The sequence below is a fragment of the Papilio polytes genome, unplaced genomic scaffold (assembly GCF_000836215.1).
Source record: "Papilio polytes unplaced genomic scaffold, Ppol_1.0 DF824102.1, whole genome shotgun sequence".
NCBI lineage: Eukaryota > Metazoa > Arthropoda > Insecta > Lepidoptera > Papilionidae > Papilio > Papilio polytes.
Genome location: NW_013525102.1, coordinates 921,559 through 948,675, shown reverse-complemented (window position 1 = coordinate 948,675; position 27,117 = coordinate 921,559). Strand labels below are relative to the sequence as shown.

Here is a 27,117-nt window from a genome sequence, read left to right as displayed (position 1 = left end):
AGAAAGGGAAAGGGCAGAAGAAATGAGGACAAGGGAAAGTATAGTGTAGTCAAACCCGTGTGAATATGTGTGTACAGCTGCAAACCGATTTCAAGTGTCTTGACGGCGGTATAGCTTAAAATACTAAGTTATACCGAACTAGGTATAGGTTGTCACGACAATATTACCAAATAGGGTGCTCAGAGAAAACAACAACTAATACCATCTGAAACAACTTTCACCGGATCTTATTCTGACCAATGCAATGTTTTATGGTGGGGGAATATTACCGCATTTGTAACAAATTATAAATAATATATAAATAAAAGACAAAATTGTGAATTTACCCAATATTATTATTATTTTTTTTAAATGTTAATACTTATATAATAAATTAGGGGAAATTCGATTACTTTTTTACAGTATTCAAAGTTAACGCTAAGCTTGTTTCCAACTGGAAGAAATTCCTGTACAATTTCTAATACCGGATAGGTCTTTGTAGCGTACAAACTGAACGGTTATTTATCGTGGTAACACGTACCGTAGTAATTACATTCATATTGCAATATTTGTTGTGTTGTTTCAGTAATTTCACTTGTTTCGTAAGTGTTCGTGGGACCCGGTGTTATTAATACAGCGTGTGACGCAATAAACATTCTATTGATAGCGTGGCTATTCAAACAAAGTATTCAGCTACATTATCGGTTTTTTATATGAAAAACTAATTGGTTTTTGGTTCAATTAAAAAAATAGAGTTTATTTCTAGATCCAATTATTTGTACAATCAGCCAGAGAGCCACGAATCCCGACCAGGCGTAGAAAGTATCTTAAACATAAGTTTATCCATAAGGATAACTGCTATAAAATGTTAGTTTAGCACCAAAATAGCACCAGTATGTACGTTTTATAATGCATTTTATTATCAAGTGCTATGAAGAAAACATTATATTTGGCATTGAAACCAATGAGAAAAAGTGCTTGTACTTAAGCACCAAAATTATTGTAAGTTCTTATTGAAACTTCGCAACCAAGCTAATATGACTACAAGGAGTTCGCACAGCTGTAAGTATCTATTCTTATTTTAAAACGCGCACTATAATTTTCCAACCGCATTTTTGTTTAGAAAGTGCGAGTAAAAGCCGCGCACTTTTACAAACATCTACTTCCTGGTCGATGGCTTGTTGGCTTTGGCCGATATCATTAAATAACCCATAATCATTGATATAACGTCCATGATAAGTATCTATAAAACATGACCAAACCCGTATTTTTTATAATTATTTTACTTTAAAATAGACGTGTAAATTCTATTTTGCCTGGAATTTAGCTTAATGCCTATTCTCTATTACAATTTTAATAGCCAGTCTGTGACTTTCCTGTCCTAGAAGCTGTTACTGTGCGGCTTCATCCTTAAGATATTATTGAAAACAAATTATTTACTTTCCGTATAACTTTCAATTGAAATTGTGACATTTATATACTTAAATAACAACGCAGTTCCTTGCCATTTGCTGGGAATTTAAGTAACCATGGCAACCTTGTTTCTTTGTCGCTATTGGCTTGTCGTTTTTGTCCCTTTCTCGTTTGGCATTTTTTCCAATTTATTTACCTTCTAAGTATAATAGCGTGCAAATATGAAACCTACAGCGTGTTGTAAGTTTAGGACTTTTAACGTCGAAACCTGTTAACGCTTGCGGAGTTAATAAATCAAGAGTTAACTTGCTTAGGCCGGCTCTACAAGGAGACGTCATAAACCCTACGGTAGTAAGTACAATGACATCAGAACGACGAAACGATTCGGAAAAGCCGAGATCGTTCCCGCGCATGCGTATTGCCCCTGCTCTTGTCTCGCGTATACGTTCAGCTCGACTCTCGTGACGCTCGCGTACTCAAGCTGCCGTCTCAGTCAGTCACACGACGACACCAGTCGCGGAAGGGCATTTTGTATCACTCATTTGCCATACAAGAATACATCGCTGCCTTTTTTTGCATTTTGTGTATGATTACTATTTTTTTTGAAAGTTTATGTTTAAAAACTAAATGTGTTAAACAGTAGTTTAGTGAACAGTGGTCATAAACAATAACAGTTTTAATTTTTGTCGTGTTTATCGTTAACAAGTTATTTTGCATGGTAATTAAATGTCAGGTACATTAATTAGGGTCCAACTATCACAGGATGTAGTCAATGCCAGGTTTAATTTATAGTATACAATGGTGGTAATAAGTTTGCGTTATTTTTGTCATTACTAATTACTTGATCGGTTATAAAATCGTTATTAAGTTTCCTAACTATGATATTCTAATATCTATTCGTATCGTAATATTCTTATTGGTATATTATTTTGAGCACATTCAAGAGCTATTCTAAAACAGAAGGTTGTTCTATTATATTGATGTAAAAGACAGCACCTAGACTCTCAAATTATCGGAGGTAAAGGTTGATAACCTAAAGACAATCCTCTTTGGGTTATCAGTCTTAAGGTTAGTATATAAAACATAAACAATATTCACTCAATTCGATATTTTAGTTGCTCATCGCTAATACCTTCAGTTTAGACATTCATTAACCTGTTTTAAGATTATCTTTCGCCATTTGTTCTGTGAAAATGATTGCAAATTATAAAATGTCTTCGTCAATATTATCGTATACAAGTTGGTCTGTAGCACGGAGCCACCTTTTTGAACAGTTTGTTAAAATGAATTGTCAGGTACGGCATGCCACCTGTCGCCCTTTTTTTTTTTAAAAAAAAAAGGTTCGAAAGCCACATGTTTCACTATAAGTAAAAGAGATAAAGCGTTATTATTTTTGTAATCTTCGAATATCGCTATTAGATACCATTTGGTATTTCCTTTGGGTTTTTGATATCTTTTTTAATGCATTCTTTTATCGTCATCGCCATTTGCAATAACAATACTAGGGTACTTGTACCGCGTAATTTTTATTATATAAATGATTAGCTATTGTTGCTCGCGACTTGGTCTGAGTGAAATTATGCCTATGTCACACACAGATAACGTAGCTTTTAATGGTGAAAGAATTTTTGAAATCGGACCAGTAGTTTTTGAGTTATTTCAAATACAAAAATCCAAAAATCGGAGTCTTTCCTCTTAATAATATTAGTATAGAAGTATAGATTAGTACGGATTTCCAATTTTTAAACCCAAGTAACATATATTTAAAAGCACATTGGTTTCTACAATGGTATGTTTAACCATTTATAATATCTTCTCCTGAGTGAAGGGATATTATGATAACAAATTGTTCTCTGGTTAGTTTTTATTTAAAGTAATGTTTTCAAACGGTTTGATTCATAAGTAGAAAAAACTTTATCGAGGTACGATATTATGACATTCTACGTACACTTTTCTAAAGACAGATATTTTGGCCCCTGTTCTTATGTCGGACGTTCACACATTCGTATAAAACTATGTCACTGTTTCCCAATGAGGATATCCCTCTTATTGTTGAATATCGGTGTCTGTATCATTGGGCTTACGTTGATTACAGGTTCAAAAGGGGATAGAAAGTTTTACGATGTTTACTTTAAAGTATATTTGAAATTAACAACATGCCCACACCTCAAATTAAACTATTACAGAACTGTTTAATCTTGCTTTAATTCCTATGACCTTATATGGAGGTGCGCACACTATTCGATTTTTAGATGTGCAACTAAACAGTTGAATTGGCGGCGAAACAATCGAACAACAGTTAAAGCCATTAACAGTTTTTCTTGTTTAGTTTTCGTTAGTCTGCTAATATACTGTCATCCTGTACTGTGCTGTTATTATATTCTAATAGTTATAACTTTACCTTTAATCTGATTCTTTGACCCAGACCCTGACTAATTGACTTCGGGTCGGTAATGAAATTAATTAGAACGTTGCCCACAGTGACATCATCATTTGATGACACAGCACTGATTGAATGGACATGAAAACTTTATTGTTATTCTATTTGGAGATTTAACAACATTGAACATGGCATTGACTATTACCGGATAAAGAGACCCATTTTATTATAGCTAGTGGAGCTTATTAGACATGAATGATTTGGTGGGATATAAGAAAGTGTTGTGTAAAGAGGTGTGGTGTGGATGAGGTATGCTGGTGCGGGGTTGCGCAGGGGGCGAGCTCCGGCACTCGCTGGCGGAGAGGACCAAGGCCCTGGCGGCTAGGTGCCACGCGCTGTGCTCGCCGGCGCGCGAGGAGTCTCGCAGCGTCGACCGTGCTCGCACTAGGCACCGCAAGTCGCAGACGCGATGGTATGTCAAGGTTAGTGGAGGTCTTGGACTTGACAACCTGAGAAGACCGTAGAATCTATGGAATTGTACAACCTATTTCAACAAACCGAAACTTTTATATTTACACCAGTGGTTACTGGACTCGATACTAAACTGATAAAAGTTAGAACATTCTCCTTTTTGAAGACTGTTAAAAACATCTCTTAACGTAAAATATCAAAAGATATACACCCTTAAAATATGCGAACAAAGTCAATCATCACTCGTTGTTTGTATATAAAACCTATATCTTATCGAAATGGAATTCAGATTACGATATGTATATTGTTACATTTTATTTACACATAAGTATATCTATAGCGTTGAAATTGTCGACTTCCGTTTTTGATGGATCGATGACTAAATCGAATTCTCATTATCACGGACAAGTAAGATTTTTAAAATAAACATTGAATCATTGAAAAGTAAATGATAATAGTCAAAAATTTAAATAGAACTGGAAACTTGAAATTAGTCTTGAATTTGGTAAGTTTTAGATGAACCTAAGAAGATGCTGCCTTTGAGTAAGAATTCGTTTCGTTAGCTAACATTTATTTTTAACGCCTTATTGTTGCTTATTTCAGATTAACCTACATAATATAGCACGTCGTAAACACTAATGGAATGTGTTATGGTAGTTTTGTCGTGTTGTATGCATGTCATGTGTGTTGCGACAGCGCCGCAGTTCCGAATTCAGAGCGCGTCAACATTCCTTCGAATGATGTGCGTACTGCTGTTATGCAGTTACATCCATCTTTGGTTTCCGCCTCTATGTAACAAATGTTTCGAAACATTAAATATCTAATTTTCTGTATACTTAACGTTTAAACAAGCAATAGTTGATATGTTTTTATTTTAACTCAGTCTTGTGACGTAATTTATTAGCCAGTATGACTCTTCCATTTATGGACCTCTAGCTTTGGGTTGAAATGAAAATGTTCTATTTTTTTGTATTACTAGAGACCAAATTGCGTACTATGACTTTTTTAAATTTTGATTATAAAAATCTAGGACTAACCGTAATATTTCATTTTTGGATTATGTAGAATAATCGAAATCGACGGAAGAAAACTTTATTAAAATGGGAGAAAAACATTATAAATTTCAATGTAAAAGCATTTTGATTAATGCATATTTCAAGTAAAGTTAGAGATATTAACATTTCAAAGAAGTGTGGTGGAGATATTTATGTTTCGTAGACATTTGCATCAACAACGTGGCTGCATCCGCGGGAAGCGGAAATAGGACGCCCTGTATACCGATGAAGACTTTTGACACAGTTCTCATTCTGTCTCGCCAAAGTGTCTCATGTATTTTTAATTTTCAAATCTTTGTCAAAGTAATAAAAGAGTTCTTTCATTTATTTTATGACATAGGTTAATTCTCTTTGTCATAATGAATTAAATTGCAGAATGTAATAATGATGACGAATGAACTTAGTGTTTATATTGAAAAATAGTCATCGAAATATAACTGCTTTCCGATAACTGGCCTAATAAGAAAAGGAATGTAATCCCAACATGAATTTTATGGTGTGTTGGTGATTCATAGTTTGACGTGTCTTCTGCGGTGCGGAGGCCATTGTTGCTTGTTTGTTAGTACTATCGACCCGACCCTGGCATACAATATTGTTAACTATGTACTTTCATGCAATTTCATTCGGAAACTTGTATATGATAATCGTGGATTCTAAAATATTCTCGTATGTCATTGCCAAAATAACGAGTAGATGTAATGGAAAACCGCGTCGTTTTCATGTAATCACCAATAACAGTTTTATATAACATTAAGGTTGCTTTCTAAAAGCGGAGACGAAAGACGGAGAATCTTTAGTTTATGTAATTTATGTCTTTTACCATAAATATATAATTAATTTAAAAAGTAACAGTTACAGTTTTAATAAGTCACTAGCTCCGATCGTGTTAGTGCACTGATGCAGTTTCCATTACAATTTATTTATACAGAGATATTGTTTTCTGATGTACTGATATTACCTAAACCTAGTTTATTTACATCCCAATTAACAATAGTCGTATGGGCATCGATGATTTGTTTTTAAATTTTCCATCGATTTGAATGATTTAACGTTGCAATTCGAGTCGTGTATTGAGTGAATCAGCAGTGTCTAACTTACTAATTGCGGTGGTCGCTGCCGCACTGGTGGCCTTTGTCTCGCGTTAGTTTCAGACCGTGTTACTAATACCAATTGTGTGTTTAAACCATGTACTAAATTATTATACGTGGTATAGTCATTATAGAACATGTAACGGAAACAAAAGATCGTCAAAATTTACAAATTATATTCCTAAATCCACTATAGTGATATAAACAATAACCAAACCGCATGTGCTGTGCGACAGTGCGATAGAAACAATGTTATAGGAGAAAAGAAACATGTTTTCTAGCATTTTGTAGATGCAAATATAAAATTCATAAGGATTCGATTTCAAATATAAACAATCATTGTTTTTTAACAGCGGACGTAAGACTGTCGGTCGTATAATAACACGTGAATATGACATTGTATTAATGCAATTTAATACGTTATTTATGTATATCATACCTGTAATTGGAACGCCAATTAAACGCTCCGACGAATATTAGGAATGTATTAAGTGTTGATTAAAACTCTAAGGTGGAACTGTGAACTAATAACTCAGATGAATGAGGTTCACGATTGACTAAGTGGCAATCGAGACCGACTATGTTTCTAGACTTTTAGTATTGATTGCTGCTGCCTGCAGAGGTATCGGGGGCGACGAACCCGAACCACATCCACTTTCTCACTAGTTTTGATAGCGTTAAACTATAATCTTGTCAAACATTAATAAAAATGCAAATGAGAACTGTTAATTTGAAAACGGCAAGTTGGATATATTAGGTAGCAAAATTAGCCCACATAGCAGCGAAACCTCTTGTTTCGGATTTTTTTGAAGTTTTCATTTTGGTATCAATCGCCTCCTAAGTTACTAGGTAAAATATTCTTCATTGTATATTTTTTGGCAGAGAAGTCAATTTTCGCAGATTGCTTTTTACAATAGGACACTAACAATATCGGCGTTTTTCAACCGTTCCATTTTTTTTTCTCTCTATGTGCCAAAATATCTTTGAGATGCATCTTGTCGCACAGTAGTATAATAATGTGATGTAAAAGATTTCTCTAGGAAGCAGATAGACTACCTCCCATACATATTAAAACGGGTACGTTTTCTAGCTTTCTAAGCGCGGCACTTGCAACTTTTACCGTGGTATTATAAATCGCTTTTTTAACACATCAGAAGAAGCAACTAAATGCTAATGATTGAAACATTATTTCTTTCGTTTTAGAGCCACAATGTCTACTTATAACTTTATGTAAACTTCTTATACTTTAATATTACAATCGTCACAGTCGTAGAGCTGGGTGCTCCTATCTGCGATTATTTAAATTATCAAATTATTATGTAAATGATTTAAAATCTTAGCACAATGAAACAATACGTTTCTCAGGAGTTATCAGCTGAGGAAGCAGCTACAAATCGTACAATGCGAAAATTAATAGAATAAAATTAACTTTATTACGTAAGCTAAAATAAAAAAAATGTAGGTCCTTCATGATCACCTTAAAATACCATGGTGAATATCTTTGTATGTGTAACTGTTAGTGCTCGTTCACAATATTCTTCCTCTATATATACTTATGCCCAATTATTTGGGGTAATCCTTCCTTGTCCTAATTTACCAGACACCATGATTCTCAGAGGCTTTATCGTCGAGGTGGATTACTTTCAGACCCTTTTGAATTGTCGTCATCTGATTGGTCGATGGTTTTCTGCTATTTCGTGTTGTCGTGGGTATGTTTATTGCCAATTTGATGTGATCCTTGTGTCGCCTGTGAACGTGGCTGTACCAAAGTAAACGTCTCTCCTTGAATTTTTCAGAATTGGGAGCAACTTTAAAGTTTCCCCTGACGTATCGTTGTATGGGATAATGTTTGGTCGCTAGTTAATGAATGAGTTTCGCGTCAAACATAAGCACCCGCCGATTAACATATTAACACTTCCTTTGTTGTATAGTTTGTTAGGTCTATAAATACATCTACTTGACATAGTTGTATTGGTCAATTGCTGGTAGTACTTCCGGAGTGATCATTGCGTAGGGCGCTGCGCCGGAGCGCGTCCGTCACGCGCCGTGCACGCCAACGGACTCCCTACCCTGCGACATATTAACTTCTGCTCAAATTACGTTTATACTTTATGACCATAAAGATTTTCAGTCGAGAATGTGAAAGGATTATCATCAGTCAATTAAAACAAAAATCGACAAACTCGATGGTGACGGTCCGTTCTAGGGCCTACTCTTTAGAGGACTTTACAATTTATAATCGTTAACAATTTTTAAGGCCCCAATTCATTATGAAATCAGTCATTTTGGACGGGAAAAAAAGAACAACTTTTTCGCCTTACGAGAAAGTCGTTATATTTTTGTCACAAGTACCATTATTAATTTTAATGGTATGGGGAGCGATGTCTTTATGTCGGGGCTGGTACAAATTGCACCCTACAAACTCCTGCTTTTACTAACAACATCACATATAGCGTCTGTAATTATGGCTTAAACTGTTAGTTACTGAAAGAAATCTATAACGTGAAATGCTTTCATTTTTCAACTAATTCTATAAGAAGCAAGAATTCGGATTTTGAATTGTTTTTCTCATGTGTATGAAAAGGCAGAACATACATAAAATAAAAGTAATTTAATGATGTCCAAGTTGTAATGGACACCTCGCATTTTGCCTAGAAATATTTTATTTACAGACTAGTCTAACCGGGGTATTTACTGCTATTAGGATATGTAAACACATTTAATAAACCTCCACTTTATAGTTACTAAATGTGTAAATCTACTAGAAGGATTGTAATATTGGTACAAAAAGTATAAATAAGGATATATTTTACTACCAACATTTCATAAATTTCTTGATATCCCTAACAAATTTCTGTAAAAGATTTACTTTCCTGTCTTAATAAGGAGTCAGATAGTTGAAGGACAGGGATAATTTTCTCTTTAGTTATTTTTAGAACTCCGCGATACCGTTGCACGTCTCGATCGATACAAGGTATCGGTAAAATGTTCCACTATGTTTACTATGTCTACACTTGTTCTGAAAGCTTTCATGTCGATATAATAGTTTAATCTCCTGAAATTTAAACTGAAATTGAAATGTTGTTTACTTTTAAAGCAGAAGAATTTGTGAAACTATTAATACAACTTAATTAGTTTTTTATTATTGCACTTTTACACCATTACATTTTTTTTTAATAAATAGGTACATATTGTAATGTCAATAACGTGTTTCACACAAAGACGATTTATATTTACATAATGTCATACACATAATATACCCCTATGACAGTAACCGGAAGAGGAAATATTTTAGTTATGTTAACTGTAGGTTAAAATTACTTTTTACTTATATAACATTGTTTGCAGTAAAATATTGTTAAAAGCATAATTCTTAGGCTATTGGTATTTGTTGTTAACGTTTAAATTTATGTATGTTTTACTATTACAGTCCTATCAATCTAACTTAAGCCACGTTTTTCAATATTTGTCTTGTCCAACTTTCGGCGTTATGAAGCAGTTTGCAACCTTTTTCTTGGCATTGTTGCGAAAACACAATCGAAGTGTAATTTAACGCCAAGATCAGTAGCACAAGCAGTCACAGTCAATTAAATGAAAGCCGGGTCACAAACAAAACACAACAAAACATGGGAGAACGTCGCGTATGTTACGATAAAAAACTCACTGTTCTAAATCTAGCTCTTTTTATATATTTTCGTCGTTTAACTTTCATTTTACATTTTAAAAATGCTAAGGCTTAAATTGTTTTAAGAAGGTTACTTTGGTCTTATAAAAGGAAGAGTTAGGTACTAAAATTAGTACTTAAATCTTGTAATTCCTTAGTCTCCTTTATTCCATGCCGCTAATACCTTTAGTAGAGCTGGTATTGTATCGAATTATAATTAGATTGAATATGCGTAATTATGTCGAGCGACTAACCTTTTGAACACTACGTCATATTTAGTTATAATTTATTAATAGAACGCATAAACTGTATCTAAATGCTCGTTACTTAGGGTCTGTGATTTCGTTAATGGCAACCCTACGATTGTGAAAGGTTAACAGAGGTCACGGGGCGCCCTGGCGGCTCCGGACGCGTCGTTGAACCAACTACGTCTTGCACAACCTTTTTATTTGTGTTATTCCAGCTGTAACAAATTGTGGCCACTTTTATATTCCTTATTATTCGTCTACCATTTATATTTCTGCAATGCGACCATTTTATAAAGTAAAACATGACGGTTACAACCATCGCAACGTTCAATGTTAAAGTTTTGTTTGCTTATAAGTAATGTTTTAATATTTTTTTCATTATTCAAATATCGACATAAAATTCATTTACGATTTGTAAAAATTTCTATCCGGGGTCTTTGATTATTTTGGTAACTCAAACTTGTAGAAACTTTTATGATAATAACTCTCTGATTACTCCAGTGAAAGCTTATTTTGTTTTTTGTAACTGTTATTTGAATATACATTCTAATTTAATCTATAAACACGTGTGTATCATGCTTAATTGATCACTTCACCTGGTGTGTGTACGTATCTGTCGGTATTCTTGTGGTAATTCCGCGGCACTTCGCGTCTCTGACGTGTTCTATCGCAGTTTTTCACGCGATCTCTCCGCGAGAGAACAGTCGTATTGCGTCCACGCCTCTACAACCGCGTCTCTATTCCCATATTAAGTATTATCCTCGTTGAATATAGTAAATTAATTTAAACAAACCCACTTAAAAGTACTCGTTACGTTCATTAGTGTCGTGTTTACGTTGATAAACGGTTTGTTGCAATCGGCGATGTATTGTGTAGTTAATTTATTAATGAAAATTCTTTTCGATAACATGCAAATTTGTGATGTCATAAAGAAGATTTTTACATAGTGTTACGTATTTGAGGAAGTTATTAGACACACACATAGGAGAGCTACCGGTTAACTCATTTCAAGCTGTTGTTGTCACTGTCACTGTGTTTTGTAAATCTAATAATCGATTTGCTGTATATTGCATCTAATAATCGGAATCAAAATCGCGTAATCGCTGTGTTGGGATATCAGTGGTGCCGGTTAGCGGATAGCTGCGTTTACAAGTGTGTCGCGTCTGATTTCACCGTCGTCACGCACGTTCGCGCGTCTCTCGTGCTCGTTAGTGATTCGTTTTGATCTCGATTAAGCCAATTGGTATCGGATTTGTGTGATATATCGACTTGATATGGTAACGCAGCAGTGAAAGTGTTCGTGATGCGGCGCTCAGCTGGACTCACGTGACGTCACACAATATGGGCCAGTGGCCATGTGGAGAATATGCGGCGTCAGCAAAGCCCAGTCCGTACATTTTGCAGATGCAATCGATGACGAATTTGTAAGAGAATCATATGCTTATCAATTTTACCTTGAATCAATTTTCATAAATAAACTCTCCACCATTTTCTAAGATTATTTTCCTTTGATGTTTTGGATATTTATCCGTGATCTACTAAAAGAAAAACGAAATTGAAAGTATAATATTAGAAATTGGTCACAATTTTTACTAACATTCTTATCTTTAGAAAATGCGTTTTTATGATATTTGTTGATATGGACTATTACATTGTTCTTTAAACCATTTCTGCAAATAAAATGCGTTTGTTAAACATTTAAACTATTTTAATAGCTACATCGCGCGGCGTAGGTTGATTTTGTTGCTATCCGGAGTATTTTTCTAGAAATTTTGTTATTGTGTGTTATACATATGTACGGTTGCACTGTGAGCAATACATTAATTGATGTTACTACATTTCAGATTTTATACTTTTTTGTTGGACTTGCAGCGATTTAGATATGGTTTAATTTATTGCTAATATTTTTATAAATCAGTGAAAAGGAAAGACAAACAGACGTAATTTTTTTTAGCTCTAGCATAGTCTTGATATATACTTTTCGCTTACGCGCATATTTTGTACATCATCATCATCATCACCAGCTCACTATACGTCCCCACCGAGGGGCTCGGAGCCTACCCTAAGTAAGGGTGACTAGGCCATAGTCAACCACGCTGGCCAAGTGCGGGTTGGTTGACTTCACACATATCTTTGAATTTCCTCGCCGATATGTGAAGGTTGCATCACGATGTCATTCACCGTAAGAACGTCGGGTAACTTATGTAAATATGAAAATTCGAAAAATCGAAAATCACATTGGTACACGGCGGGATTCGAACCCAAGAACTGTAGATTACAAGTCAAGTGCTTAAACCACTGAGCCACCGACGCTCGATATTTTGTACGTCATTGATTTAATCGATGGCCCGTCCTGGGCGTCTCTTATACTTTCAATCTATTTGCGTTACTTAACTTCTATAGTTGTTTTTATAACATTATTGATCTTGCAGTATTAAAATAGCAACAATAGGAAGTGGTATATGTTGCATGAAGTCAATGTATATAGTGCTTTGTGTAATTATATTCCTCTGATAGTATTGCAGTACAGTATAGTTTACATACATCGCCACAGGACACAAAGATGAACACTGTTTTATAGTACAGAACATTCATATTTAAGTGTTTTTTATTTTTAAGTTTTTATTACAGTCTGTGTTATTTTATAATGATCCTGAACATGGTATTTTAATTTTTATCTGAAAAGTATGTTTAGTATTGTATACTGTTTAGATGCATTAAGGATTTTGTACTATGTTCCAGCAGCCGACATGGCGGTTGTGGGGCGAGGAGCGTGTGGACGGCGCGATTTACACCGTCTATCTGAAGAAGGTTCGCTACCATCGACCCACGAGGAGCGCTTCTAGTGTAAGTGTGCATTTTTATACATTACGAAATAATTTTAATATTCAGAACATCATACTTAATATTATAAATGCTAAATTTAGATGGATGGATAGATGTTTGTCAGAGTTTGTAGCCTAAACGACTGAATGGATCCCGATGTATTGGCATAAATGTAGAGGATAGTCTGGAAAAACAAATAAGCCACTCACTTTTGTTTTTTTTTTATTTAACGCAGGCGGAGCCGCGTGCGATACTTAGTATGTCATAAAATAAAATTGACACCTTTGACTAAACTATCGAACAACTGTTGTGCGATTGCTTCGCCGTCAATTCAACTGTTTAGTTGCAGAACTAAAAATCGAGTAGTGTGCGCACCTCCATATAAGCTCATAGGAATCAAAGCGCCACTAAACAGTTGTGCGATTGTTTAGTAAAACGTATGCGCGTGCCCTAAAATGTTTTTTTTTTATCAATTTCAATATTCTAATCCATTACTCTTTTTAAAATTGACTATTACGTCGATTGTAGTGCAGTGGAGCAGATTATTGTTAGTAATGTATTCTAAGAAAAACAGTAACATTTTATGCGTAACATATTTTTTGCATAAATTTATATTTATTAAGAGTCATTTGTGGTTACTTCATAGTACTATACACATTATCTCGGTTAGTTACGTCATTACCTATGTATGATTCATGATCAAAAATAATTTGTACTTGCAATGTCAACTGTTTGTTATTTTTAATATTATCTTGCGCCGTATTCCCAAGCCGTGGTTATATTATACAGTTATTCAGAAATAATTTATTTTAGTTAACTTTGTACTTAGTTGTATGTTTCCTAATAAAAATTATTCAATCTTAAGATTTAATTTTAGTACCAGTGGATGAGTTATTTTCTTTGTGTAATGCTAACTAAAGAAACAGCGATATTCAAAACCTTACAAAACATAGATTAACAATTATTGTGTGTAAGTGTTTTAAAAAAAACTAAACAAGGAACTAGTACGACACAAACTTCGATGAGACGTCTATCATCAATGGAATGTTAAATTACTAAATTGCTCATCCCGTCTGTTTTCATTAGGAACAATTGCAGCTGAACACAAATTGCCATCAACAATGCAACAATCAATATATCGGCTAACGTTTGTTCAACACTTAACTTCCAGGAGTCAGATGACGAGATCTCTCACTTGGAGTGGGAGACGGTGCGAGTGCGCTTCGTGAAGGCTGGCACCGTCGAGCGGCTGGTGGAGGCGCTGGCCACCGATGACGGCGAGCTAGAGTCCACATACGTCAACGTATTCCTTGCTACTTACCGGTAAATATAACAAAACTTCCCTAGGGGTAGACAGATTTCTATTTGACATACTCCTGGCATGTTTTTTGCCTCTTCCTCAATTATACATCTACGCGTGCATGCGAACGTGCTAGCGTTGATAGGAGTCACTCCAAATCTAAACCTAGACCCTGTATGTAATACTAAATCAAAGAAATATGAGCACCTTAACATAGAATTATTAAATAAAATAATCATAAAGTATTCTTTCTTTTTAGAGTATCCTTGGTTTTCGAATTTTATTATGTTTGAAATAAGATTTTGAGTATAAAATATATCTTATCAAACCAATGATTTAATCATATGGCCACTGGAGCAAATAAAAAACGTAAGTGTAAGTTAAATGTCTTTTGTTATATTGCACAAAGCATAACTTTATTTGAAATCTTATTGTCAGGGACAAGCAAATATATAATTGAAAATTAATTGACTTCTACCTTAATGTTTCATCATCAATCCCTTAGGAGTGCTCTTCATGTTTTAATTATAAAATCTAATCGAAGTGCTATAATGTTTTCAGTTCATTTGCGGAATGCAGCCGCGTGCTGGATCTGCTGGTGCGGCGCTATGAGACGCTCGCAGCGGAGGACACGCTGCCCTCACACGCCCCCGCCGTGCCCGGCGCAGACCACTCACACCAACATCGAAAGTAACTACCCAACACACCATATACCTCTACTCTTTTTGCTACTGCTTCATTTTATATTGTATCAAATGTTTAAGCCTTTTCTCAATAACCTCGCGCATGGAAATCGAACATTTTCATGACCTTCACAAGTTCCGTCTTGTAATAATCTAATTTCGTTGTTAGGACTCTGGTGGCATGTCTCCACGTATGGTTGGACACCTACCCGGAGGACTTTCGACAACCTCCGCACCACCCCGCACTGCAGCAGCTACTCGCCTTCACTCAGCTTCACTTGCCTGGCTCGGAGCTACATTTGAAGGTTCTTTTCTCATTTGCACCCTTACATAAAATCTCTATAGTTTAGTATAGTATTATAAACGTAAGTAAATTTTGCAGGTATTACAGAAGCTAGCTGTGTTCAGTGCAGAGCGCAATGGTGGCGGGGGCGGGGGCGGGGGCGCGGGCGGCGGGGGCGGCGTGTGCCTGGCGCCCGGCATGCGGCTGCCGGCGCACCACACCAGCACCTACCGCCTGCCGCACGTGCCGCACACGCACTTCGCAGAACAACTCACACGAATGGACATGGAGCTGTTCAAGAAGCTGGTCCCGCATCAGTGTCTCGGTGCCATATGGTCGAGGAGGGACAAGGATCGATCGCACGACGCCGCCACCGTTTTAGCCACCGTCAATCAGTTTAATGCAGTATCGTTTAGAGTTATATCGACCATTCTAGTGGAGCCGAACTTGAGGCCGGCCGACCGAGCCGAGATACTTTCCGCGTGGTTCGATATCGCGCGGGAATTAAGAGTGCTTAAAAACTTTTCTTCGTTGAAAGCGATCATCTCCGGATTACAGAGCAACGCGGTGTATAGATTGAGGAAGACGTGGGCGCTGCTTCCGAAAGAAAAATCGGAGCTGTTTGAGGAGTTGGCGAGAATTTTTAGCGAGGATAACAACCGATGGGCTCAGAGGGAACTTCTGATGCGCGAGGGCACCGCTAAGTTTGCGGACACGGTCGGTGAAAACGATCGCCAGCTGCAGAAGCTGCTGCACGAGCGCGGCTCGCCCGGCGTCAGCCACGGCACTATTCCTTATCTAGGAACATTTCTAACCGATCTCACTATGATCGATACCGCTATCCCCGATACGGTGGCGGACGGCTTGATAAATTTCGACAAACGACGAAAAGAATTTGAGGTGCTGGCGCAAATAAAGTTATTACAGGGTGCCGCAAACGCTTACCATTTACCATCGGACGCGATGTTCGACAGATGGTTCGATTCCGTCATAATTCTTGACGATCGCGAGGCGTACCAGCTCTCCTGTCAAATAGAACCGCCCACGAACCCACCCAAAGAGAGGAGGCCGAGAAAGATCGCCGACAATAACAACCAGTGTCATAGGAAAAATGATTCCATCGCTAGCACGAGTTCTAGTAACAGTTCGCAATTTTACTGCGAGACGGACGGCGTCACCAACGCCTGGAAGCGGGACAGCCTGGAGAGGCGGACGTCGCCCACCAGACTGTCGCATGGTTCCTCCTCCTCCTCCCTGCCCTCTTTAGATGTGTCATTATCGAGCGCGAACAGTGGCCAGAAGCCGCCGAACGGGAAAGTTCCTGCAATCAGTCCGGCATATGCGAATACACGAAACGGTCCAGATTTCTACATAATCCGTGTGACGTATGAATCTGATTGCGTGGAGACGGAGGGCGTGGTGCTGTACAAGTCGATAATGTTGAGCAACAATGAGCGCACGCCGCAGGTCATCCGCAACGCCATGCTAAAACTGAACCTCGACGGCGACCCCGACGCCTACACGCTCGCACAGGTCCTACCTGATCGAGGTTGGTTAATAAATTATTTGTCCTAAATTTTATGTTTTACAAAGATAATATTTATTTTCATAAATGAGTTGTGAGTGTAAGGTAATTAATTCTTATTCATTATTCACTATAGCTGTTGCTCGCGACTTCGTCCGCGTAAAATTAAAATAATAATAAAATATGCCTATGTTACTCATTGATAAAATAGTTTTTTAATGGTGAAAGAATTTTTGAAATCGGCCCAGTAGTTTTTGAGTTATATCAATACATACAAAAATGCACATCTTTGCTCTAATATTACAATTAGGTTTAGATAAACATTCTAAACCTAAGTGTGTAATTAAAAAGTGTCGTACTTTCAAAGTTTGATTCCTGCTTGGGTTTTGATCCAAGTTCTATGACTTAAGATATTTTACCTATTCTAACCAAATAAATATTTGTTTCAGAAATGGTGCTCCCGGCCAATGCGAATGTATACTACGCAGTGAACACTGCATATAACCTCAACTTCATACTGCGGCCGCGCAAGTCGCAGCTAACAGAACCTGTGGCAAACGGAAAACCAAAAAACAAACGAACTTGAATACAAATTATCTAAATTTGTAAGAAATATTTTACAACACTTCATAATACTAGTCTATTTCATTCGCCCGAAACATGAATGCATTCATAAATGTTTGTTTTTAATAAAGAGATGCAATAAGTAATAAGTGATTCACAGCTCATCTATGTCTCTCAAACAATGAACAATAAACTATGAAATAGTGATCTTTAAAAGTTATGGAATATTGAAAACAACAAATTTCTAGAATTTTACATAATATGTATACAGGTTTCGATTTGTGTGTGAAAAACCTAAATGAGTACTATTTGGATTTCGACGATTGAAACCTTAACACATGTTGTCTCTATTTTTTCCGAGAGAATGTGAGAGATGAAAAAATCCATACTGTGCACTATAAGGGTGCGTACTGACCGACGTAACGTTACACGACGAACATTTATTCCGTAACATACACACGTAAATTTCCGTGCGTAAAGACTATCATTAATGCTTGTTGTGTAATTATTGAGCCTGCATACGCACAGTTCTGATAATTTAAGCTTAACAATTCGACTGCTCAGTTTTATTCAAACGTGTGTGTGGCTTTATATAAATATCGTTAGTCAGTCAACACCCTTATAAAACAATTGTGTTCTAATTAGTGCATTATTATTGCGTAGAATCGCGTTGTATATTAAAACGTACCACCTTTAAAATATTAAAATATTACCTATGGTGTGATATTCGATTATTAAATGTTTAATGAACTGTCTGTATATATTGAATGTGAAAATGTATATGAAATGAATCTCATATGGTTAAGAGAGTAATTAACGTAGCCAAAGGCGATATAACTATGTCCTAGGAAGGTGCTGTCTCGTGTTTGTAATCTGAATGTTTAAAGCTTTAAAACTAAAAAAAAGTAAACCGAATTTCTTAAATGATCTTTCGAGGTGTCTACGAGGTTCTATAAAAGTATCTTGAAATTTTGTAACGTACATAGGTGCTTAATATATAAGGTATTAATATAGCGGGAATTTAAATATATACTTTTACCTACGAACAGTTGTACCTAGGTCAATATTATAGCTAATATGGGTGCCTAGTATTTATCAATATATAAACTCTTTTATTATGTAGTTAATCGGATCTGTTATTGTATTTATTTAATGTACAATTTACTTCTATCAATCAACTTTGTAATGTATAAGCTTATTGAGTTATATTTAATTTTTATTTAAAAACTTCTCGTTAGACTGATTTTAATAAATTACAAGACACGACACTTTGATAACTCACTGGTATTATTATATCTAGGAAATTAACTGTTGGTATCTGTTACTTGTTACTAATTGTTTTCTAAAGTATTAACTTACGAAGTACTCTCACGATTCAGGAAACAATGTGCCTATAAGTGTAGTGTTATACTCATTGTGTTAATATTGTACATTTTAGGTCTGTATGTTAGGCACCGGTTTATGTAAAATACCATTCCACATAGGCTTGTACATTATTATGCCTTAATGTTGTATGTAATTTTTTTAAATGTATTTTTTTCGGTATTTATACTCTCTACTCTTTATTTGTAAATAAATGTACTTTAGCCGTGTAATTTTATAGTTTTCCACCAGTGTCGAATAAATAACATGTTTTAGTTGTGAAATAAAACTCAATAATATTTAAGTTTTTTGTTTGATTGGAAACCTTGGGTTAAACTGCACTTTCAACATAAGACGGGTTATAACGAACCAAAACGTAAGTCGTTGAGTATCAGCGCCCTCTAGTATGTTTAGACCGTCAATCTTGAATAGATCATAAACAATACTTATAACCACATAAAGCGTCATGGTAGTTCAGTACTTCAGTACACACAACTGGGATGGATGCCTGCCAAGTGATAAATCCAAATTCAAAGGCTATCTAGGATGGCTACAACTTGCACTTAGATTGTTGTTTGTTATTGTTATGATAAATAGTCGCTTTTTACAGTATTCATAGCACATGACACATCTGTATTTTGATGATTTTTAAGAGAGCAAGTAAAAAGAAACCTGCATCCTTAAATTCTCGTTAAATAAATGCGCTCAAGATCTTAAATCTTGAAGTTGAGATAAATTATAATTAGCCTCTAGGGAGGAGACCACTTAAGCAGTATTTTGAGATATGAATATAGAATGCATTCGCAATTTAATAGTGGCGTAGCGGCGGGTTAATGAGAAATAGTGGTATGTGGGGGGCGCTCGGAGCGGCGTGGGCGAAGGTACGAGCGCCGGGCCGACCTGCGTGCCGCCACCGGTTGACAGCTCGGCTGAAATTTTCATGGCCATCGTATTGAGCGGGAGGGCGATCGGCAGTACGCGCAGCCGCGCCCTGTCCCTTGTGCCCCGCACCCCGCGCGCCCTGCCCGGCGCTCCAGCCGTCAGTAGCCCGCCGACAACAACAACAACAGCATACGTGTATCTGATCGTTCCGGAGCCGTACGCTCGCACCAGTGCCGGTCGCGTGTTGTGCCTCACCACGTGAGCCTGAATCTGCTTCGCACACACCTGATATGTGAATTTACCCCCCACTCAAATGAGGTGCGATGGGGGTACCCGCAACATGCAACCCTAAGGTGAGTTTTAAACTTAGAACTTTCCTTTACAGTTGTAAAGAATTTACGGGTACAGAACATCGCTCTTGGTTAAGGATAAGATCAAAAAATTAAAGAAAAGTATGAATCAAGGTGAGTTTCATTGATAAGGTTACAAGTAATCGAAGGTGTCGCCTAAGATTAAGGTAAACCTATTGTGTTGGCCTATATTTATGATTAGGGTCAGTCGGCTGGTGGGAGCGGCCGAGGTGTACGGCGAAGCTGTACGAGTGCCGCAATCTGATTATGGCACACCTACTGAGCTACGGAAGTTATGTTTCCCTTTAACACTAATACCCGCTTTGACACGTTAACACACAATGTGAGAATTACAAATATCTACTAGCAGTAACAACGACAACATTCCTTATATATGTATAGCCCAGTAGAGCGTCTTAAAGGGTCTTCATAATAGCAGAACAGTAAAAGGTAATCCCGACGTCACATTATCTACAAAATATACACATTTATTAAGTAAATTGGCGCGGTTTGAAACCGTATCTGGTGCCGACATGATAGATAATCTAACCTACTATGAGTTTCCCAAAACAGACAGTCGTCAGTTTGGGGAAATGATGTAGTTTTACAAGAACAATTTAAAGGCTGTTATAGTTAGATTGCTCTATGCAAGTGGCTTCAATACCATCAAGTGATCTGTTTGGCAATTAATAGTGATAATTCGCCATACAAGGCGATCACCTGTCGCCGCTGAATAGCTACCGATCTGTTAGCTGTCTGCATCGACTGTTTGGAACATTCCGTGTATGGTAGCCCTAAATGGTTTTTGTTCAAAGTGGGCTGGGCTTTCTTTTAAGACTGCTACATTAAAGTAAAAGCTTCTCTCATACAAACAAAACTGTCAAATCTATATTTCCGTCTACCTTACAAGACTGTACATAATTTTTAGTAATGTAAACCGACATGAAATATACAATAAACATCAATGACGTGACAAAGGTTTGCGTGTTATGTTGCAGTTTTAGTAACACGCACTTTGGACTGAATGCAACGTCTCCATAGAAATTCGTTTATTACAAGTTTCGATTTTAGGAAGTAGGACTCTGTGGAAATTAGTTAATCGCGCCATCGATGTCGACATGCGGACAAAAAAGCGTCGCCTTCAGGATCCAATTAGATTAATGGGGTGCTGTCGCTGTGATTTTAGCATTTAACGAATGGAACTATTATAGTATTTTACTATTATCTAGACAATGGGCATTTAGGTTAATTATTTTACTACAGAATCTATATTTTGAAAACAACGGTAATGACAATATTACTGGTAATTTGGTACCCAATTTATTTATTTTAGTAACTGGAATAATAGTTGCTATATTCACACGTTTTATATCTGAATTTATCGCAATAAAGCTTTTAAAAAGCTTGCAATTTCAGTTCCAAAAATCAAAAACAAATTGAAGTGTCTGTGTACAGAACATTTAAAAATCGACAAAAACAGAGGTGAAATTAAAGCTTTGTTTTGTAACTTTTGGCAAATGTAGACGTGTTTTTTACACGTTATTTATTATAATATACATAATTTGTTAAGTAAATAAGATCACATTTCATTAAGTATTAGGAGGAACCTTATTTAATTGTTTTATTGCAAAATTGTAGTTTTGAATACTTCTTTAAATTTTTGTCAACTAACCAACCTAAAAGTTTCCTTTCACTTTGCTTTTAACAAAAAACATTGATTTTCCATAATTTATACAAACTAATTGAAAATATTAAAGTTAAACTCTTTATTAAATCATTGTAGTAATTTGTGCTTGGAACGGAACGGAAACTTATAACTTCTGATTGCCAACATTAATTCTAGAGCTGAACCGTTTCAAGTTCGCTAACGAATGCAATTAGTCTGTTAGCAAATGCAATTAATCTCTGCTCTTCATTTAACGCAGAGTGACGCTGTGTGCTACATTGCTACATATTACGTTGTACATTTATTGCATAAGGTAACTTGTGTATTTCTTATCTTTGTATACATATGATTTAAATTGCATCCATACAAGTTCTATGCTAAATTCCTATGACTATTGAATAAAGATATTTACAAATAAAAAACTTGTCTGTGAGTATTATGTCTTGTCTATGTCGATGTTATTGTCTATGTTTATATTTTTTATTAAATATCCACTAACTAATGTTTGGTTAATTGCTGCAGATCGTAATTCGATTATTCCAGACAGCTTTCTGTTAACTTAGTATTTAAAAACAGATTATACTCGTACTTGTACTTTATTTTTTGCCGCCTCAGCTCAGTTTTCAATTTAATCTTATTCGGTAGTATTTAGAAACATTATTTAAAAAATAAAACAGACGTTGCAATATTTTGTTTATAAATGAATAATAAGAAATAAGTAGTAAAATATTATAACACAACGAACATAAAGATTTGAGAAGAGAAGACATATCTTTCTAGATTATAATTCTAGATTCAAAGTTCTAGGTCACTGAATACATTAAGACGAATCAAGAAAAGTTATTATGAAAATACTAAATGCGAAATAATGCTAATAAAAGTTTACTACGAACTATACTTGAGATTATTAATGAATAAAATATCAGCTTCTTAGCTGCCAAAACTTTTTAGAGGCAGGTTAATTTTTTTTTAATATTTAATACTTTCCCGAGTATAGAAATAATTTTTGAAGAGTTTAATAGCACTGGCCTGCTTTAAGTGCACTCAACTTTTATTTGCTCTTGAACTAAGGCGATGAAAAGAGTCAGTCATTGTGTTTGATTCTTAAGTTGGAATCACAACAATGTTTTCTAGCTACTCATAAAAGTTTTCGAACAACTAACCTTATTGTGCAGTAACAGACATAAAAAATTAAATAAAAAAAAACACAGACGAATTGAGTACCTCCTTCTTTTAGGAAGTCGGTCAAAAATATGCCGGTCTTACCGTTTTATAAGTTTTCTTACGGAATACGAGGGTTAGTGATTTAATTACTTCACTCACTTTTTTCTGGAGATCAAATTATACGTAAACTATGTTAAATATATGAACCATTAACCGAACGTTACAGACTTTAGCGCATAAAAGGTAATAATTTTCATGTATTGGTTTTATTTTTGCTTTTATGAAAAATCAATCCAAACATCTAAAGAGATGATAAAAGCTTTTAAAAAATTCAATACAACATCGTCAACAATGAATACATTGTTTCAAATTTTTGTACAAATTGTTAGCCGCTCTAAATATCACATTACAGTAACTGTTACTACGTTCCGTTATATTCATCGAATTAGTTCTCTAATGGGATTGACTTCCACTATCGTCTCTAATTCTTTACTTAATTTGTAAAGGTAATTAATTCCTATTTCTGAAATCTGACTTCCAATTTCTTATACGCACCACAACTTATGAATGAAGAAAAGCATAACCCTTTCGCAAACTATTACAGGTTGATAATAAATTCTACTGCCAAAATTAATATAAATATCTTACTAATATGATAAATACGAAAGTGTGGATGAATGTTTGTTAAAGTTTGAAACGTAAACTGCTGAACGGATCTCGATGACATTTGGCATAGATGTAGATAGTCTGGAAAAACACATAGGCTGCTTGCTTTTTTTTTAATTCTACGTTGACGGAGTCGCGGATGAAAGCTTATATAATACTATAAATTTCGACACATTTAAGTGGTGATTAAATTTAAATAAAGGTCAAATTAAGCTTTTGTTCCAGTATAAGTTAATTTTGTAGATTATCACAATGTTAAGTATAATGTAAATAAAGTTTTCGCTTTTCATGGTTGCAAGACATATAATTTTCTATTTCTTTGTTCGTTAGCCTCCCCTTTTGTTATAAAAGCTACGTTAATGATCTTAAAAGTCGTTTAACACGCAAAGTGGTTTGCCATAGTTTGTGATTTGTTATAATTATAGGTTTAGTTGTAAAGGAAAAAGTGGAAAATAACGTTTGGCAAGGTTTCACTTTGCGTTTTATTGGTTGAAATAAACTTTTATAAGTTATAGTTCCTTCCAAGCCTGTTTCATTGTCTATGAAGGTAAACTGACCAGCAAATGGGGAGTAGTTATTTCATTCATAATGTTTGGAACAAGAGATAAACAACGAAATGCATAATTCTAAATGACATCATTTGCTATGACTATTTGTCGGAATGCGAACAGATCGCATTACGAACGGTTCCGTCCCGACATACCGCACGTGAATCGAATGCAAGATAAAAGTGAGGTAAGTTGTAGAATGCTTTCAAACATTTCCAATTCATAAGTTAATAGAAAATATTTGTAACGTTCTTATTGAATTTCCGCGTTTCAACTCGTTCAAGCGTTTTTATGTAATGTAATATTTAAATCAGAACATTATTAGAATTGCAGATATTTTCAAACAAATATTTTAGATGTGACCGGCCCGCGTTGATATTATTGAAATAAGCTTCAATATTCAATTGTGAGTAAATGTCTCTTAAGTAACTCGCGGAGATAATCTGCTTCGTATTTGAAGATATTAGGGCTATAAAACGTTTAATACTTGAGTCTCTCGAGGGTTGTGGGCTTGAAATTACTTACGGACTGCGCGGATACACGTCTCAATATTTCTTTTAAATGACATGAAATGTCACGATGAAATTTCTCTTTTGATTTATTTTGTTACAATTGTAAACGTGAATTATGCAACAAATAATTTTATTAGAGTGTTTATAGAGATGTTCAATGATAAGTTTCAATGAATTACATAAAATTATCATATTAATATGAAAGTTATGAAATGCGAAAGTTTAGGTGGATGGATTGATATTTGTTAGAGTTTGTACTCTAAAGGGCTGAACGGACTTCGATGAAATTTGGTATAGATGTAGAGGATAGTCTGGAAGAACACATAGGCTACTCTCTTCCTTTTTTAATTCAACGCGGACGGAGTTACGGGCGAAAGCTTGTAGTTTATAATGTCAAATAAATATTGTATTTATATAAACATGTTGTTAGTTTAAATACTTCATGTAATAAAATAACGATCACTCACAATTCCTGAATGCCTTGCCGGAATTATGTTTAATTTAATCCGGTTTATTTTCCTTTATGATCGCTTCGCATGTCAGTATAATCGCGTGTCGGTACGTGGGTACATCCCGCGAATGACACTTCCATACAAAGCGGCCGTTCTGTCGACCTCTTCATTTCCTATTCGACTGGCCAAGGTTACACCGAAAAAAGAAAAAGGTGAATTTATTTATTCCCCAGCGATATTAACATGCACTGGGATCGCTTTTATATGTGAATGAGGTTACGTCTAGTAGCAGAAGAACTTTTATACATTGCTTAGTAATGTGAATGATAGTTCTGTTTTTTTTATTTAGCCTGTGGCTAGTGTACTTTTGAGTAGTATGTTTTATGATTTTTTTGAAACTTGACATCTAATTCGAGTATTTTTATAAACTTCTGTGATAGGAACTCTGAACGATTGAAAAGGTATGAAAACGGGTTTGCTGGATTTGTCTCTATCTATGCTACCAAGTGAAAGTCGTATCTATATGTGTGTACATAGGTAATAACAGGAACGATGACGAGCTGGGATAGGATTGCCTTAATTTGTGAGACTGCACGTCCCGTAGTGACTGGCGTGGCCCAACTCCGCCCGTGTCCCATTGACCCACTTTCACGGCCTTGAACCCCTACTCCCCTCTGCCTCCGGGCCGTTCCCGTGACGTCATAAAACCCTTCGCATCGGATAGTCTTTTACTATGTTTTTTGCTGCTTATAAATGTACCAATGTATGAAAAATTATTATTAGATTACGAGGAACTTGTTCGATGGTAATTTGAAAATAAAACTTAGTTACACTTACATTGTTGATAAGGTTTTATAGATAAGTATAACGTTTCCTATGAAGTAAAGAGACTACTTATTTATATAAGCACACTTGTTACCTTTGAGTCAATTTAAATATTGATACATCACCGGCTCATTGGTTCGTATCGTCGATGTCAAGCAAATTTTCCATTCGGTTGTCTCCGGTCTCCTCTAATTTTCCAAGCCACCGCCTTCTATCGACACTACATATAGAGTGCTAATATTTTCCATACAATTATCATAAGGTCACAATGTAACATAACCTCTTAACTTCAATGTTTAGCAATTTAACTATGATCTTATTTTTAACATGAAACTAAATAACTAAGTTGCTAACAATTTAAAATACACAATTTATATTTTGTCTTAGTAAGTTCCAATTTCCGAATTTATTATCTTTTAAAACTATTCCCAAGAGAAATTGGTAAATATCCGGTTGTACAACGAAGTTCCAGAGTTGTAATTTATTTTTATTTCGCTACTAAGCCGCCCAGCTTGCCTTAGTATAAATAATATTTATGAAAGCAATTTTGTTGTAACTCAAGCTAAAAGGTTTTTTATTAAATTATTACTGTCAGGCTATGTAAAGTGGCAATCAAAGTGCTTTATTTTGTTTAGAGATTACCCTGTTCGTATGTAAAATGCTATAAAAGATTAACACTTGCAATAAATGTCTATTAGTTTTTGGTGTTAATATAAAGATGTCATTGATTATTAGAAAAATATACCATTTTCATCAATTCATGAAATTATTAAATTGTATCTTTAATTTAATGTTAATTTCAATTCCATACTATTATTTTAATCCGTATCACATATCTATAGTATATTTTCGCAATAACCGTTTAAAATATGACTGCAGGAATAATAACAGAAAATGAAATTGGAATTTCATCGACGATGGTTCAGGCGATAGCTTTCCTATTAAGATAATGTTTGTACGTATCTTCTACGTCATACTTCGGTAGCGCTGCGTCACAATGGTTAAACGATAAAATTAGGATGCGAGTTGGCCGCTAGGAGGCCGAGTCAGTTTGGCGCCTCGCCAACACGGTCGCGCTCCCCACCTTATCAAAATAATAAATTCTAGATACAGATTTTTGTTATAGACTTTATTGATTGTCTACAGAATCTTCTGTAAACATCTGTTTAGGATTAAAATTTGCTTTACAAGAATCGAGACTTCGTGGCTGA

The 27,117-nt window shown here is 35.5% G+C and overlaps 2 protein-coding genes across 5 annotated transcripts in view; both read left to right on the top strand.

Annotated features, from left to right (window-relative positions):
- The first annotated feature begins 1,816 nt into the window (after positions 1 to 1,816).
- Positions 1,817 to 17,900, top strand: LOC106099730 (ral guanine nucleotide dissociation stimulator). 4 transcript variants are annotated; one of them, XM_013278363.1, is made up of 8 exons: positions 1,817 to 1,976; positions 4,005 to 4,254; positions 13,041 to 13,145; positions 14,296 to 14,447; positions 14,986 to 15,114; positions 15,277 to 15,412; positions 15,490 to 16,939; positions 17,365 to 17,900. In XM_013278363.1, the coding sequence occupies exons 2-8, from the start codon at positions 4,084 to 4,086 to the stop codon at positions 17,499 to 17,501; spliced, it is 2,280 nt and encodes a 759-aa protein (XP_013133817.1). In that variant the 5' UTR covers positions 1,817 to 1,976; positions 4,005 to 4,083; the 3' UTR covers positions 17,502 to 17,900. The 4 variants fall into 4 exon arrangements, with proteins under 4 accessions (XP_013133817.1, XP_013133814.1, XP_013133816.1 ...); XM_013278360.1 differs by having other exon boundaries at positions 1,817 to 2,110; XM_013278362.1 differs by having other exon boundaries at positions 1,817 to 2,125.
- A 1,881-nt stretch (positions 17,901 to 19,781) lies between these two features.
- Positions 19,782 to 27,117, top strand: part of LOC106099432 (whirlin) — a 47,707-nt gene continuing 40,371 nt past the window's right edge. Inside the window, exons 1-2 of the mRNA XM_013277991.1 lie at positions 19,782 to 19,981; positions 20,276 to 20,403. Of these exons, the coding sequence (XP_013133445.1) occupies positions 19,782 to 19,981; positions 20,276 to 20,403 (328 nt within the window). The remainder of the gene's footprint in view (positions 19,982 to 20,275; positions 20,404 to 27,117) is intronic.

Coding starts and splice junctions, on each gene's coding strand:
- LOC106099730 (XM_013278363.1), top strand. CDS start 4,084: ATGCTGGTGCGGGGTTGCGCAGGGGGCGAGCTCCGGCACTCGCTGGCG. Junction 14,448..14,985: donor GTATTCCTTGCTACTTACCG/GTAAATATAACA, acceptor TAATGTTTTCAG/TTCATTTGCGGAATGCAGCC. Junction 15,115..15,276: donor CACTCACACCAACATCGAAA/GTAACTACCCAA, acceptor TTTCGTTGTTAG/GACTCTGGTGGCATGTCTCC.